At 41.8% G+C, this 18,390-nt stretch overlaps 1 protein-coding gene across 1 annotated transcript in view; it reads right to left on the bottom strand.

Annotated features, from left to right (window-relative positions):
• The window catches only part of pik3c3 (phosphatidylinositol 3-kinase, catalytic subunit type 3), a 106,637-nt gene extending 103,751 nt beyond the window's left edge, over nt 1-2,886 (bottom strand). The window contains exon 1 of the mRNA XM_073064314.1: nt 2,715-2,886. Coding sequence (XP_072920415.1) covers nt 2,715-2,782 — 68 coding nt within the window. The 5' untranslated portion in view covers nt 2,783-2,886. The remainder of the gene's footprint in view (nt 1-2,714) is intronic.
• Nucleotides 2,887-18,390: the final 15,504 nt, after the last annotated feature.

The following is an 18,390-nucleotide window of genomic DNA, read 5'->3' as shown; positions in this document are numbered from 1 at the left end:
CCAAACAACTGGCAGGAGTATTCAAGGACATTTTCAACCTCTCACTGCTACGGGCGGAAGTTCCCACTTGCTTCAAAAAGGCAACAATTACACCAGTGCCTAAGAAAAATAATGTGAACTGCCTTAATGACTATCACCCGATTGCACTCACATCTACAGTGATGAAATGTTTTAAGAGATTGGTCATGACTCGAATGAACTCCTGCCTCAGCAAGGACCTGGACCCATTGCAATTTGCCTATTGCCACAGTAGGACAACAGTAGATGCAACCTCAATTGTTCTTCACACAGCTTTAGACTGCCTAGACAACACAAACACCTTTGTCAGGATGCTGGTAGAGTGGTGTCGCAGCAACAACCTGGCACTCAACTTCAGCAAGACAAAAGACCTAACTGTGGACTTCTGGAAGGGTAAGGCAAAGGAATACACACCAAATCCTCATAGAGGGATCAGAGGTGGAGAGAGTGAGCAGCTTCAAGTTCCTGGGTGTCAAGATCTCCAAGGATCTAACCTGGTGCCATATTGATGCAGTTATAAAAAAGGCAGGACAGCAGCTATACTTCATTAGGAGTCTGAAGAGATTTGGTATGTCAACAAATACACTCAAAAACTTCTACAGATTTACTGTGGACAGCATTCTGCCAGGTTGCATCACTGTCTGATATGGGGGGGGGGCTACCGAAAGAAGCTGCAGAGGATTGTAAATTTAGTCAGCTCCATCTTGGGTACTAGCCTACAAAGTACCCAGGACATCTTCAAGGGGTGGTGTCTCAGAAAGGCAGCGTCCATTATTAAGGACCTCCAGCACCCAGGTCATAGCCTTTTCTCACTGTTGCCATCGGGTAGGAGGTACAGAAGCCTGAAGGCACACACTCAGTGATTCAGAAACAGCTTCTTCCCCTCTGCCATCCAATTCCTAAATGGACATTGAACCTTTGGACACTACCTCATTTTTTTTAATATACAACATTTCAGTTTTTTGCACAACTTTTTAATCTATTCAATATATGCATACTTTAATTGATTGATTTATTTATCTTCCATATTATGTATTGCATTGTACTGCTGGTAAATTAACAAATTTCACATGCTGGTGATAATAAACCAGATTCTGATTCATGAGAGAAAGTTGGTGTAAGAGTACAGTAGAGTAATAGACCAGACTATGCAGACTTTATTAAAAGTGGAGTAAAAGCTAAGAAGTTACTTCAGTGACCTGGCCTTGGCAAATAAGGCTCTCATAAATGTCACATGTCAGAGAAAATACATTGCAGATGGAGAGCATGGCATTGCACTCTATGACATCTGCGTGCTCCTCAGATTGCTGAGGGTTTGACAAAGGAAGAGCTTAGCTGTAGCCATAAACCCAATCAATCCAGTGATGTTATAACAAAATCTTAAAGCTCCACAGTATTAAGTGGCTAGAATAAAATATGATAAAATTTGTCATTTTGTTTGTACTTTATATCCCCTTCCCCATGTGAAATTTTTATTCCAAGTTTTTGGGTAGTGAGTTACAAATTTCTTAAGGGCAAATTTTCCTTGCCCAAACTATCATGGTGTGTGGTGGGGGGGGGGGGGGGGCATTCACAGGAAGGATCATACTCAAGTTCTTACTCCACAACCATATCAATCAGACATATAAAATTTCAGAAGAATATCAACTTGCTTTAAACAACCAGTTCTGTCCTTACAATTTAATGTACTTGCCTGATTTAAAACTATTTATTTTGATCTAATTTCTTGAAGACAATGTTCTAATTAAATACACGTACATGGTTCTCTGAAAGTGGACAAAAGGTAGACAGGGTAAAGAAGGCTTTTAACACACTGGCCATCATACGTCAGGGTTTAAGTTATAAAAGTTGGAAGGTCATGGTGCGCTTGCACAGGATGCTGGTGGAGGCTGCACTTAGGATATTGTGTACAATTTTGGTTGTCCTGCTATAGGAAAAATGTTATAATACCTTCCTCACTCTCCAATCTTTCATTTCAGGGTGCTCACATCCCTCCTCCACACCCGCAACTTCCCCAGTCTCTTGTACTCACGCCCCCTCCCCCGTCACGCTCCCGGTCCCCGGTGTTCACCCCTCACGTACCCACTTTCACAGTCTCCCGTGCTCACCATCCTCCCAGTCTTCGGTTCTCACCCGCCACTCTCCCGGACCCCGGTGCTCACCACCTCCCCCGCCACTCTCCCGGATCCCGGTGCTCACCACCTCCCCCGTCACTCTTCCGGACCCCGGTGCTCACCACCTCCCCCGCCACTCTCCCGGACCCCGGTGCTCACCACCTCCCCCGCCACTCTCCCGGACCCCGGTGCTCACCACTTCCCCCGCCACTCTCCCGGACCCCGGTGCTCACCACCTCCCCCGCCACTCTCACGGACCCCGGTGCTCACCACCTCCCCCGCCACTCTCCCGGACCCCGGTGCTCACCACCTCCCCCGCCACTCTCCCGGACCCCGGTGCTCACCACCTCCCCCGCCACTCTCCCGGACCCCGGTGCTCACCACATCCCCGCCATTCTCCCAGCAGTGACAGTCCCCCAACTGTATTCATCAGCCCTAGCTCACCAGTTCTATCCACGGCCCTCACCCCGACCTGTATGCTGGTCCTTCCTTCCTCACTCCAAGGCAAATAGGCATCAAGCCTGGCACCTCACCAGTATACCGGTCCTCCACTTCCTCCCAATCACCCGCTCCCTTACTCACATCTTCAGTTGGACATTGATGTCTAGGTCGCAACTGTAAACGTAGTAGAACTTCTCCGTGTCCCCCATCACTGGGGCTGGTAAGGTAACAGCGAGCGCTTTTCCGGCGGACCCTGACAAATCGAGTTTACAGTGGTCGGAATCTACAGCATAACAGTCGCCATCTTCACCGCCGTCAGACTGTTTACATCCGGGTCGTGGAACTGAGGTCAACGCAACGGGAAGGGAGGGGTATGGGGGAAGAGTAGGTAGGGGGGGAGATGGGGTAGGGGAGCAAGATGGAGGAGAGGGGAGGTGTGGGGACCGGGGCGAGGAAGGGGAAAAGGATACCAGTGAGTGGGAGGAAATAGGGCAGTAGACAATAGGAGAGGACAGGACCTGGCAGTGAGACCCTAATTATCACTCTCCCTTTCCGCCCAATTGACCAGGATGCCTCAATCACCAGCTCTCTTCATCCTCTAATATTTGGAGGCAGAATTGCCTTTGCTTCCCCCAGGGCTGAGGAGCGCAATCCCCTCCCTGTGGGCAGACTCCCAGGCAGCAGATGCTCCCGGCTGGACCAAGAGCATACTTTTCACTACTCAGTACCCACCCCACCCCCCAAACTGAGAAACTCTCATCATCTACCCAAACTGAGATATCATGCCCTTATCCAGATTGGGATAGCGCCCCCCCCCCCCCCACCACTCCACTCCATCTGAAATACTGCTCTACCCTCCACGAATGGAAAACCAACCTTCTGCGAACTTCAGCTCCGCCACAGGGAACATCACTATCATCAGCCCATTTCTCCCCCTTCCTACTTCCTGTGACTGAGTACCCACAGAGAAAGAGCACAAAGGAATGATTTATATTGAAATACAATGTTTTGCAAACACAATTGTAAAATTTTCAGGTTTGTCCTTGTGATATTTATGTTTCAACCATGCTTTACTCATGAAAGACTGCTGAAGTGGTGGATACCGCCCCAGTCTGTCACGGTTAAAGCCCTCCCCACCATTGAGCACATCTACACAGAGTGAATCGGGAAAGCAGCATCCATCATCAGGGACCACCCTGCACTCTTCTCACTGTTGTCACCAGGAAGAAGATGCAAAAGCCTCAGGACTCACACCATCAGGTTCAGGAACAGTTATCAACAAACAGGCTCCTAAACCAGCGGGGGTAACCACTCAACTTCACTTACCCCATCACTGAATACCCCCTCCCCACAGCCTACGGACTCACTTTCAAGGACTTATCATCTCATGTTATCTATATTTATTGCTTGCTCTCTCCCCTCTCCCCTCTTCCTTTATTTTTGTATATGCACAGTTTTTGCCTTTTGCACTCTGCTTTCTGCCCTGTTGGTGTGGTCTTCCATTGATTCTTTTATAGTTACTGGATTTACTGAGTGTGCCTATAAGAAAATAAATCTCATATGGTGACCTCTATCTACTTTGATAATAAATTTACTTTGAACTTTGTAGTTTTCTATTATCATGATGATTTTTATCTTTTAAGCTGATAGCATAATTTTCTTCCATCTTTGGTGTTTACACTGGTCTGGAAAATAACAACATCAACAGTTTAGTTTTATAAAGTTTCCTTAAGACAGCAAACTGTTCCGAAGTTGATTGTTCTCTAGAGATGGGTGAGGCTGAACATTAATTGTGATTCTGCACAATGGCCCAAGTCAGACTCTGGTAAATAAATCTGTGTAGTAGATAACTTTGAAGGCACATATGAGATTAAAAAGATCACTAGTATTTGATGATCCTTTGACTAAATGTGCATCAAGAATAAAGTGGCTAAGAACAAAATATTTGACTTGCAGACAACTGGATTATATTCCTGAATATCTGTTCAGATTTTCATAGTATTGATAATCAATTTTGTTTTCTTAAGTCACATTTCTGAAGTTACTTCTATTCAACAGTTTTATTTCCTTCGGTCTACTGAATTCCCTGGTAGGGGAGTCTAGGACAAGAGGGCATGACTTCAGGATTGAAGAACATCCATTTAGAACAGAGATGTGGAAAATTTATTTTAGCTAGAGTGGTAAAACTGTGAAATTTGTTGCCATGAGCAGCTGTGGAGGCCAAGTCATTGGGTGTATTTAAGACAGAGATAGAGAGGTTCTTGATTAGCCAGGGCATCAAAGGGTATGGGGAGAAGGCATGGCAGTGGGAATGACTGGAAGAATTGGATCAGCCCATGATTGAATGGCCAAATGGCCTACTCCTGCTCCTATATCTTAATTGTTTCTGATCTTCAGCCAATTCTCCAAAATTCTTCAATGAGGATTACCTGTTTCACCTGCATTGGTCTGCATATGAATGAAGTTTCAAACTTTTGGCTGCAGAAGTTGATACCTTTTTGCAGGATTTCTAACCCCTGCAGAACCTCTTGTGTTTGTGAGGATGATATCTATTCTCCTAATTATAGGATTCCCCATTGCCACTGTATTTCTATTTTTTTCCTTAGCTAGACTCCTGGATCATGGTGCCATGTTCTGCATTGTGACTATTCTGTGTCCTTACAATTGGTACATGTTGCATCCCCATTTCAGTACAGAACAGCATTGAAGTCCATAACCATCATATTCTCTTTTTCCTGAACCTATGACTTTATTTGGTGTCTGCCTGGATTCTGAATAGAACCATTCAATAACTTGTTTCACTTCAAATATTCTATCATAGTTAAAACTATGCACAGTTTCATCAGCAGATGGTGCTATTTAGCTAAATGGTGGTTGTACTTGTGTTCGAGAATAGACACAGAGATTACAGATTCAAAATTCAAAGTGAATTTATTATCAAAGAACATATATGTCACCACATACACCCTCGAGATTCATTTTATTGCAGGCATACTCAATAAATACAATAACCATTATAGACTCAACGAAAGACTTTCAGCAACAGGGCGGACAGCAAGTGTGCAAAAGACAACAAACTGTGCAAATACAAAAAGAAAGAAAAATAAATAAATAAACAATAAATATTGAGAGCCTGAGATGAAAGGTCGTCGAAAGTGAGTCCGTAGATTATGGGAACAGTTCAGTGATGGGGCAAGTGAAGTTGTGGAAAGTTATGCCTCTGGTTGAGGAATAACAACTGTTCCTGAACCTGGTGGTGTGAGTCCTGAGGCTGCTCCACCTTCTTCCTGGTGACAGCAGAGGGAAGAAAGCATGGCCTAGGTTGTGGGTGTCCCTGGTGATGGATGCTGATTTCCTGCGACAGTTCTCCATATAGATGTTCTCAATGGTGCGGAGGACCTTACTTAAGATGGACTGGGCTTGATCCACTACTGTTCGTATGATTTTCCATTCAAAGGCATGGGTATTTCCATATCAGGCTATGATGCAGCCAATCAACTACACTTAAAAAGAAGTTTGTTAAAGTTTTAGATACCATGCCGAAAATAAATATCTCCAAAGCAGTTTCAGCATTTGCTAAAAGAATGAGGATTATTTCATGTTATATAACACCATAATAGGGACAAAACAGAGGGATAAAAGCAGCCATATAGTCTATAAAATAGTTATAACTTTTTAAATTGATCAATGTCATATCCAATCTCTTAATAAAGTTGGTGTAAATTAATATATTTTTAGTATGGACTCTAAAAGAATTATCTTTTGGGTTTTTTTTTATTGAATGCACAGGCCTAGACTCCTGAAACAAACTCTTTATTCAGAGTTGTTATGGTAAGAAATTACCAGACAGACAGGAAAAGATTCAATGACGTGCTCAGAGCTTCTGAAGAAAGACAATATACACACTGACTTCCAGGACACTGGCCCCTGACAACTCAAAGTGGAGAAGGAACAATTTGGAATGGTATTGAGATGTCAATAGACAATAGACAATAGGTGCAGGAGTAGGCCATTCGGCCCTTCGAGCCAGCACTGCCATTCACTGTGATCATGGCTAATCATCCACAATCAGTACCCTGTTCCTGCCTTCTCCCCATATCCCTTGACTCTGCTATCTTTAAGAGTATCTAACTCTTTCTTGAAAGCATCCAGAGAATTGGCCTCCACTGCCTTCTGAGGCATGCCCTACTTGAGTGGTAGAAGGAATGCACAATTCACTAACTCATCCAGTCAGGCAACTGTGGAAGAGACTGTAAGTCCCACCTTAGACTTATCAACTACTTTAGAACCACAAATCCAGTTTGGACAAAGGTTTATCCTTAATCCTGACTGTCAAAGTTCTATTATCATTATCAAATTTATTATCAGAGAGCACACATGCCACCAGAAACAACACTAAGTTTCTTTCTCCTGTGGGCATAGTCATCAAATCAATAAAATAGTAATGGTAAACAGGATCAGTGAAAGAGAAGAAGCATAGAAGACAACAAACTGTGCAAATTCAAATATAAATAAATAACAATAAATAATGAGAGCATGAAACAACAAAATGGAATCCTTAAAGTGAGATCATTGGTTGTGGGAGCATCTCAGTAGATGCGTGAAATTATTCTCTTTTGTTCAGGAGCCTGATGGTTGAGGGGTAAAGCAATTCTTGACCTGGTGGTGCAAGTCCTGAGGCACCAGTACCTTCTGCCTGCTGCAAGTGGCAAACATACTATACCTGCACATTCACCCCTTTCTCTGTCTCTATTTAGGGCCCAAACAGTCCTTCTATATGAGGCAACACTTCACCTGCAAATCTGTCAGAGCTGTCTATTGTATTGGGTGTTCCCGATGTGGTCTTCTCTACATTGGTGAGACCCGATATAGCTTGGGGGAATGTTTTGACAAGCACCTTCGCTCCATCTGCAGAAAGCTGGATTTCCTGGTGGCCAATCATTTTAATTCCAGTCCCCATTCCCATTCCAACATGTCAGTCCATGGCAACTCTCGGGCTGGAGGAGAAATAGCTCATATTCTGTTTATGTAACCTCCAAGCTGATGGCATGAACATTGATTTATCCAACTTTGGGTACTTCGTCCCTCTCCAGACTCTCCAATTCTTCAATTTCCCACTCTGGCTACCCTTACCTCTTCTCTTCTCCTTACCTGCCTATCACCTCCCCCTGGTGCTCTTCCTCCTTCCCTTTCTCCCATTGTCTACTCCCCTCTATCAGATTCCTTTATCTCCAGCCCCTTACCCTTTCCACCTATCACTTCCTAAGCTTTTTTCTTCATCCTCTTTCTCCCACTCACCTGACTTCACCTGCAACCCTCAAGCTTGTCCTCTTCCCCCTCCCCCCAGCTTCTTGTTTTGGTTTCTTCGCCTTTCCTTCTCAGTCCTGATGAAGGGATTCTGACTGAAACATCAACAATTTATTCCCCTCCATAGATGCTGCTTGACTTGCTAAGTTGCTCCAGCATTTTGGATGTGGAAACTATAGAAAAGGTGCAGAGGAGATTTACAAGGATGTTGCCTGGATCGGGGAGCATGCCTTATGAGAATAGTTTGAGTGAACTCAGCCTTTTTTCCTTGGAGCAGTGGAGGATGAGAGGTGACCTGATAGAGTTGTATAAGATGATGAGAGGCATTGATCGTGTGGGTTGTCAGGGGCTTTTTCCCAGGGCTGAAATGGCTAACACGATCCGGCACAGTTTTAAGGTGCTGGGGAGTAGGTACAGAGGAGATGTCAGGGGTAAGTTTTTTATGCAGAGAGTGGTGAGAGCGTGGAATGGGCTGCTGGCAATGCTGGTGGAGACAGATATGATAGGGTCTTTTAAGAGACTCCTGGACAGGTACATGGAGCTAAGAAAAATAGAGGGCTATGGTTAACCTTAGGTAATTTCTAAGCAAGTGCACGTTTGGCACAGCATTGTGGGCTGAAAGGCCTGTATTGTGCTGTAGATTTTCTATGTTTCTATCTGTTGCTCTGGCCTATTGCTTTCATTTTTGGTCCTGGTTTCACTCAGGTGCAGTGATCCATTTTTGAAGTGTGTGTGGTGCAAGTCTCACTAAATTGATAATGAGTATGCTTGCCTCCTCTTCTTCAAATTACTCAAAGCCTTTAACATTTTCTGCACTTGAAATGAAACGGAGCCACAGAGATTAGTTTTTAAGAGTCAAGACCAAGCAAGTAAAGACGTGCCTCTTAAATTCTAAAGTTCAAAGTAAATTTATTATAAAGTTCATATATGTCACCACATATGTACAAAACTGAGAATCATTTTCTTGTGGACATTCATAGTAAATACATGAAACACAATAGAATTAATGAAAGACCATACCCAACAGGATAGACAAACAACCAACAAACTGTGCAAATACAAAAAGAAAGAAAGAATAATAAATAATAGTAATGAATACTGTAAATAAGCAATAGGTTGTGGGAGTGAAGATATCCCTTATGGTTCAGGAGCTTGATGGCTGAGGGGTAATAACTGTTACTGGACCTGGTGATGTGGGTCCTGAGGCTCCTGGACCTTCTTCCTGATGGCTGCAGCAAGAGGAGAGCTTGGCCTGCATGGTGTGGATCGTTATTGATGGATGCTACCTTCCTACGACGGTGCTCTCTGTGGATGTGCTCAATGGTGGGAGGGCTCTACCTGTGATGGACTGTGATTTTTGTCGGCATTTCCATTCAAGGACATTGGTGGTTCCATACCGGTTCCTGACGACACAAGTCAATATACTTTGGACTGCACATCTAGAGAAGTTTGTCAAAGTTTTAGATATCATACTGAACCTTCACAAATGCCTAAGAAATTAGAGGGGCTGCCGTGCTTTCTTTGTAATGATTTGCGGAAAGCTATTTCAAGGACGAAGAGACAATTTCGAATGAGGTTGGAGGCGACATTGGATGTATGACAATGCTGGCGGAGTTTGTAAGATATTACTTCCTACAAAGCGAAACCCAATAGAATGAATGGCAGTGATGCCTCACTACCAGATGAACTCAACACCTTCTGTGACTGTTTTGATAGGGAGAATATAACTACAGCTGTGAAGATCCCTGCTGCACCTGATGACCCTGTGATCTCTGTCTCAGAGGCCGATGTTAGGCTGTCTTGCAAGGTGGAAGGTCCCGATGGAGTACCTGGTAAGGCTCTGAAAACTTGCGCCAATAATGTGCCAACCAACTGGCGGGAGTATTCATGGACATTTTCAATCTCTCACTGTTATGGGCAGAAGTTCCCACTTGCTTCAAGAAGGCAACAATTATGCCAGTGCCTAAGAAGAATAATGTGAGCTGTTTTAATAACCATCACCTCGTAGCACTCACATCTACAGTGATGAAATGTTTTGAGAAGTTGGTCATGATTAGACAGAACTCCTGCCTTAGCAAGGACCTGGACCCACTGTAATTTGCCTATCACCACCATAGGTCAACAGTAGATGCAATCTCAATGGCTTTTCACACGGCTTTAGACCACCTGGACAACACAAACACCTATGTCAGGCTGCTGTTCATCAAATATAGCTCAGCACTTAATACCATCATTCCCATAATCCTGATTGAGAAGTTACAGAACCTGGGCCTCTGTACCTCCCTCTGCAATTGGATCTTCAACTTTCTGAATGGAAGACCACAATCTGTGCGGATTGCTGATAATATCTCCTCCTTGCTGATGATCAACACTGGTGCACCTCAGGGGTGTGTGCTTAGCCCATTGCTTTACTCTCTCTATACTCATGACTCTGTGGCTAGGCATAGCTCAAGTACCATCTATAAATTTGTTGATAATATAACCATTGTTGGTAGAATCTCAGATGGTGACAAGAGTGTGTACAGGAGTGAGGTAGGCCAACTAGTGGAGTGGTGTCGCAGCAACAACCTAGCACTCGACATCAGTAAGACTAAAGAGCTGATTGTGGACCTCAAGAAGAATAAAACAAAGGAACACATACCAATCCTCATAGGGGGATTGGAAGTGGAGAGAGTGAGCAGTTTTAAGTTCCTGGGTGTCAAGATCTCTGAAGACAGTGACTATACAACATTAGGAGTTTGAAAAGATTTAGTATGTCAACAAAGACACTGAAAAACTTCTATAGATGTACCATGGAGAGCATTCTGACAGGCTGCATCATTGTCTGGTATGGGGGGGGGGGGGGGGGGGATGCCACTACACAGGACCAAAAGTAGCTGCAGAGGATTGTAAATTTAGCCGGCTCCATCTTGGGTACTAGCCTACAAAGTACCCATGACATCATCGAGGACCAGTGTCTCAGAAAGGCAGCGTCCATTACTAAGGACCTCCAGCATCCAGGGCATGCCCTTTTCTCACTGTTACCATCAGGTAGGAGGTACAGAAGCCTGAAGGCACACACTCAGCAATTCAGGAACAGCTTCTTCCCCTCTGCCATCCAATTCTAAATGGGCATTGGTCCCATGAGCACTACCTCACTTTTTAAAAATATATTATTTCAGTTTTTGCACGATTTTAAATCTATTCATTATACGTATACTGTAATTGATCTATTTATTTATTCTCTTCTATATTTTGCATTGCATTGAACTGCTGCTGCTAAGTTAACAAATTTCATGACACATGACGGTGATAATCTGATTCTGATTCTGACTTTAACGATACTTACATACAGGACCCGGACAGATCCTCTGAATTGATAGACCTGAGGAAATTAAAGTTACTGACCCACTCCACCTCTGATCCCCCGATGAGGACTGGTTGATGGACCTGTGATTTCCTCCTCCTGAGGTCAACAGTGAGCTATTTAGTCTTGCTAACATTGAGTGAGAAGTTGTTGTGATACCACTCAGCCAGATTTTCAATCTCCCTCCTTTCTGCTGATTTATCACCACCATTGATTTGGCCAATCGACAGATTTAAATATGGTATTGGAGCTGTGCTTAGCCTCACAGTAATAAGTATACAGTGAGTAGAACTAAGCATACAGCCTTGTGGTGTTAAACAATAGACAATAGACTGTAGGTGCAGGAGTAGGCCATTCGGCCCTTCTAGCCAGCACCGCCATTCACTGTGATCGTGGCTGATCATACACAATCAGTACCCAGTTCTTGCCCTCTCCCCATATCTCATGACCCCGCTATCTATAAGAGCTCTATCTAACTCCCTCTTGAAAGCATCCAGAGACTTGGTCTCCACTGCCTTCTGGGGCAGAGCATTCCACATATCCACCACTCTCTGGGTGAAAAAGTTTTTCTGCATCTCTGTTCTAAATGGCCTACCCCTTATTCTTAGACTGTGGCCTCTAGTTCTGGACTCACCCATCAGCGGGAACATGCTTCCTGCCTCCAGCGTGTCCAATCCCTTAATAATCTTATATATTTCAATCAGATCCCCTCTCATCCTTCTAAATTCCAGTGTATACAAACCCATTCGCTCCAATCTTTCAACATATGACAGTCCCATCATTCCGGGAATTAACCTTGTGAACCTACGCTGCACTCCCTCAATAACAAGAATGTCCTTCCTCAAATTTGGAGACCAAAACTGCACACAATACTCCAGGTGGGATCTCACCAGGGCCCTGTACAGCTGCAGAAGGACCTCTTTACTCCTATATTCAATTCCTCTTGTTATAAAGGCCAGCATGTCATTAGCTTTCTTCACTGCCTGCTGTACCTGCATGCTTGCTTTCATTGACTGATGTACAAGAACACCTAGATCTCATTGTACTTCCCCTTTTCCTAACTTGACTCAATTTAGATAGTAATCTGCCTTCCTGTTCCTGCCACCGAAGTGGATAACCTCACATTTATCCACATTAAACTGCATCTGCCATACATTCGCCCACTCACCTAGCCTGTCCAAGTCACCCTGCATTCTCATAACATCCTCCTGACATTTCACACTGCCACCCAGCTTTGTGCCATTGGCAAATTTGCTAATGTTACTTTTAATCCCTTCATCTAAATCATTAATGTATATTGTAAACAGCTGCGGTCCCAGCACCGAACCTTGCGGTACCCCACTGGTCACAGCCTGCCATTCCGAAAGGGACCCGTTAATCACTACTCTTTGTTTCCTGTCAGCCAGCCAGTTTTCAATCCATGTCAGTACTTCGCCCCCAATACCATGTGCCCTAATTTTGCCCACTAATCTCCTATGTGGGACTTTATCAAAGGCTTTCTGAAAGTCCAAGTGTTGATGATGATTGTGGAGAAGACACCCTCTGATTAATGAGTCTTCTAATCTTCATTGTTTCATCCTAGTTGTTTGCTGCTCTCCTAAACTTGCACTCACTGTTTAATTTATTTCCAATTCATTTCATCTCTTTATACACTGAGGAATACTATGTTATTAAATGCATCACTGTGAATGTGAAGAGTTAAAAATTTCATGAGTTTTGGAAATAATCATGTGCAAATTCTTATATTTAATGGAATATTTAAATCTTGAAATGAATTAGAATAGGCCTATATCCTTAAAATGAACAAAAACAAGATATACTTGAAAAGTAGTGATTAATAAAGGTCAATTTCCCAAATCAAAATTAGTATTTTGACAGTATTATGTTCCATTTTATACTATATTCTTACATTGCATTTTTTTCCTCTGCTAATTTATGCAATATTTCTACTTCTGATCTCTATAACGCTGCATTGTGGGCTACATTTTAAAGCTTGTGGAAACATGGTAACTATCTTGTTTTCCCACCCAAAGTGTTTACTGTATTCCTCACTAGAAGATGCTGCCTCTCCCCAATCAATTGTGGTGGTCTGCAGAAAAATACAGGAATACCAATGTTTTAATTAGATGTGCATTGCCTGTGTGCACATAATTTCCTGTGCCATGTGTTTGTCATTACAAAACCTTGTTGGGTTGTTCTGCAGCATTGCCTTGACTTCAATATAGACAGGAAGAACAAGGAGACTTTCTGCTGCAGTTATAGAAGTGAGGGAGTCTACACTTCACCAAACTAATGCATCCTCAGACTTCTCACTAACATTTAAAATTGGAATGTTCCATGAAACATTATTCACAGCCTTGGAAACAGAATATAACAAGCTTGGTGCTGCTGACTAGAGCTGAAATTCCAAGCATTAATCTTTGTATTTCCAGAACGATCTGGGGCAATTAAAACATTTCTAACTTTTTCCACCAGAGGGCAAAATGAAACAGGGATTAAATCAGAAAAGCGACACACACAAAATGCTGGAGGAAGTCAGCAGGCCAGGCAGCATCTATGGAAAAGAGTACAGTCGATGTTTCCGGCCAAGATTTTGTGAAGGGTCTTGGCCCGAAACGTCAACTGTACTTTTTTCCACAGATACTGCCTGGCCTGCTGAATTACTCCAGCATTGTGTGTGTGTGTGTGTGTGTGTGTGTGTGTGTGTGTGTGTGTGTGTGTGTGTGTGTGTGTGTGTGTGTGTGTGTGTGTGTGTGTGTGTGTGTGTGTGTGTGTGTGTGTGTGTGTGTGTGTGTGTGTGTGTGTGTGTGTGTGTTACTTGGATTTCCAGCATCTACAGATTTTCTCTTGTTTGTGATTAAATCCGACAAGATTATTTTAAAACAGTAACATCCAGATGAAAATTGTGTGTATGCTAATCTCCTCATAAAATTAAAATAATGAAGGTTAGTTTCTGGTTGTGAATTTAAGTGAGTGTATTTATGAGAGTGTAAACTTTTTTTTTCATATATTATCCAACTTGGGATCTTTACAAAGCTTTGGCATTAACTGTTTATGTTGGAACATGTCTAGGGCTTTCATATATGCATCATCAAAAGAAGAAGCCCTGAATTCACTGACAGGTTGAAAACTTTTTATCTGTGTTTCATTCCACCACTGGATTCCAGACTATGTCCAGCAGATGAACTCCATTTTTCTGAGATTACCCTACATTCATGTAGAGGAATTTAGATGCTGCCTGGCCTGCTGTGTTCCACTAGCATTTTGTGTGTGTTGTTTGAATTTCCAGCATCTGCAGATTTCCTCGTGTTTGCTCTGAGGAATCATCTTGTAGACTTAGTCTAGATTAGTCCTGATGCAAGATCCAGGACCCCATAGACCTCATTGGGGATAGTAGGGCCCTGATAAGAAAGCAAAAGATAAGCTAGTTTCATTTTTAACATTATTTTGTTAATTTCTGATTTCTTAAGCATTCTTGGCCAACTTGTTTGGCTAACTTTTTCACTTTTATTAAAGAAGCAAATACTTCCAAAAATACTTTATTAAACGCAGAGAGATTTTTTAAAAATTGTCATAGCACTGACATCCTTCAAAGCTGGGAATAAAGATACTCAAAGCTATCAGGACAATATGAAGAGGGATCTTCTTTAGTATGGTTTTGGGACCCTATCACAGAAGTTTGTGTTGTCTCAGACCAGCAAGAGATGTACTCTGTATCTGGACTAGATAAATGTGGGTGTAAGGTGAATGAGAGTGACAATTGCAGGAAATCAGCTTAATATCTGACCCATTGGAAAAGTCACGTGCCAGTGTATTTGGATTTATATTTAAATATGCCATATATTATGGCTTTGTTCTATAAAAAATAATGTCTTTGGGATTGTTTTGCTAGCTTTTGATCAGTGGATTTCTGCACATGGTCTCCTAATCACACAGTTTAAATTCCACAAAATTTAATGTAAAACCACAGCCGCTCATAACACTGCTGCAACTGTATCCTTTGTGGTCATCCTTTGTATTTGCCAAAAGTTTAACTCGTTAATACATTGCACTGTGTATTGTGTTTTCTACAACACTAATGATAATGTACAACCTGATGACAAATTCTGTTAAAATTCCTTTTGCTGAATTACTGAGGTGAAATGCCAAAACCAACAGTCATTAAAATACCTCTTACTAATCAACGGCAGAATTCTTATAGTGTGCTGTATGCCAGCATAAACCAGCACGTAATAATAGAGGTAGGATTTTTCTTGATATATTGGGAACCTAACAACGGAATGTAAGTATGGATGACTGTAAAAACAAGAGATTTCTCATAGATGTTGGTCTAGATAATAGGAATGAGATATACTTTAAAAAATAATGTTGCTGCATCAAGTAACACGTTTTATGTCTAAAGTTACAATCCAGGAAAGAGGATTACATTTGTTATAAATAAGGGAACTGAATATCAGAACTGGAAATATTTTGTTGGTAAAATAGATTTACTAGCAGAATTTGACTTCGAACTATGTCACAGATCAGAGGAAAGGCATTGAGAGCTGCAAAAAAGTTACAGTGACATTCATTGAAATTGTACCAGGAATTCAAAGTTGTCATTAAAAATAGTCTGAAAAGCTCAGAAAAAAATGAGGACATAAAAGAGATCTTCAAATCTATAAAAGCTTAAGGATTGATAGTGCTAGATTACTTTCAATTGTTGGAAATGTGGGTCTGTGAATTGAGGATTATAATTGGAAGAATTTAAAAGAAAAACCTTTTCACAATGGCCTTTATCTGCTATTGAATCTACAATGGTGTCACAGGTCTAAATTGGTGTTCATGGATATTGCTTTCTCCTGATTCACATATCCACATGTTTTAAAATGTATTTTAAGAGAAAAATATATTTTAAAAAAGACCCCAATAATGATTTAAATCAGAGATTTTGAAATTCCTTTAAAAGGTGTAAAGATTTAACCACAAGTTATTGATTCAAATTCTGCATTGTTCATTTGAAAAGGAAAAATAGGGAAATCATATCAGAGAACATATAATAGATTTTCTGGAACTCAATACTCACTAGTGCTTCACAAAATAAGTGTCGCACATGTTCTTTGCTGTGTGACTCTTGAACAGCCCTTCCAGCAAATTGACTGGATGACCTTTCTGGGAGTGCCTATTTGTGCCTGATGAGTGTTCCTCCATAAATTGCCTGCTAATTAGTGTGAGATCATCCAACAGTTGGTGAATGTTTGTTCAGAGGTGATACAGCAACTTGTGAAATGTGGAAAAATAAATGGCTTGTCATTTGAAAGCGAAAGCTCTCCTCAATATAATAATATGGAGCAATTTAGCTCAGAAGGGCCATTTCAGTGTTGTCTGTTGTAAGGGACAAGCTGATGTGGTGTGGATGGGACATGACATGTGATTAAAAATGCTTTGCTTTTCAAGTATATTAATTGCTGGAAGTTGCTAATCTTACAAAGCTGATGATTGAGGTAGTGCAGTACTCTGTTTGTGACATAATTTACCACCTGTCCCGCCCACTCACTTGGTAGGGGTATCTTCACCAGAAGGACTGTAGCAGTCCAAGAGCACAGCTCACCTCGATCTTCTCTCAAAGAACTAAGGATAACGATAAGTGTTAACACTCAGGTGATAAAAACAAAATTAATACAACCTTTTTATTTGCGTTATCTCCTCCTGTTCTCCTTATTGATACCACATCCACTGAAGTAATTTTACTTCTAAAATTGAATTGATAATTATCTCTATCATCTTCCATATTTATTGTTCTCTGATACTATTGATTTCTCTTTTATCTTCAGCTTTAAAATAGATGGGTACTATTATAAAATACCCTGATGACAGAGTTCAAAGGTTCAAAAAATTCAAAGGTTCATTTATTACCAAAGTATACAACTCTGAAATTTGTCTTCTCCAGATAGCCAAGAAAGAAAAGAATGGCAGCACAGTCATCAACCCCCAAATCCCTCCTCCCTGCACAAAAAAAAACCAAAAATAGAACAGGCACATCGACCCCCAAATCCCCCTCCCCCACACAGAAAAAATCAAGAAAGGAGAAAAAAACATAATAAAAAACTGTAAGTCTGGAAAAAAAAGTCTATAGTCCAAGTCCACATCAAAAATGCAGAAAACCTGGGCAACATTCTCCAGGCACATTGGCAGGCCTTCCCCTCTCATTAGCAGAATGATCCCACCAGCCAGTGCTCACCTTCCACATTCTCCTCAATGTTTCAATCGCCCTTATCGCTTCAATCGGGGAACAGTGGAAGCTTTAATTGCAAAATGAGCATCGGCTCGCAGCCTTCTCTGCCACGAGGTTCGCACATGCTGCCTCACCCTCCCGGAATCCTCTCAGAGACTGCAGAGTGCTGGAACACCAAAATAATCTCCAAACTGCAAATCACAGGCTCCAACAGTGTTGTTCATTCAATTGCAATATGTATCTTTTCTATGATATTCTCTTTATTGAATAAAATTAATAAGCAACTGTTTATTCTTCTCCATTGATGCTGTCTGACCTGCTGAGTTCCTCCAGCATTTTGTGTGCTTCTCTGGATTTCTAGCATCTGCACAATCTCTTCTGTTTATGAAATTTAAGGCGAAGTTTCCTGATATGTGCTCTAGCTCCGCTGATGTGGGCCTTCCATAAATCTGCCTCATTGTTAAACTTATTTGGGAGATTTTCATTTTCAGTCCACAACTTCAATACACTCAAAGCCTGGTGCTTCTGAAATAGGTCATTGAGCTGCTCTGGCAAGTTATCAGCCTTGAGATGAAGACAGAGCCTTTAATGCCAATTATTTGTCAAGAACTACAGGTACTTCTCAGACCTGAATAAACTTCAGTCAAGTTATTTCAAAATCTGTTCCTTTCAGTCAAGACCAAATCTTGTTCTTCTGTATCAGAAAGCTCATTGAGTAAGACTAGGCCATTATTTTCTGACAGCATCTATGATCTGTAACTAGCTTGCTCATATTTAGAGTCTGAACTCATTGGAGAAGTCAACTGTTGTCATTTGATTAGCATTCTTGATGCAGGTAATGACTGCAAATTGATGAACCTACAGAACATTAAATCACCTTTTGTGAAATCATGACACTGTCTCCTTAGCAACTGCAATGGGGACTGAAAATCAAAATAATAATTCAGCAC

Source organism: Hemitrygon akajei, chromosome 13 (assembly GCF_048418815.1).
Source record: "Hemitrygon akajei chromosome 13, sHemAka1.3, whole genome shotgun sequence".
In the NCBI taxonomy this organism is placed as follows: domain Eukaryota; kingdom Metazoa; phylum Chordata; class Chondrichthyes; order Myliobatiformes; family Dasyatidae; genus Hemitrygon; species Hemitrygon akajei.
The sequence above is the reverse complement of the archived record's forward strand: the minus strand, read 5'-3'. Positions and strand labels throughout refer to the sequence as shown.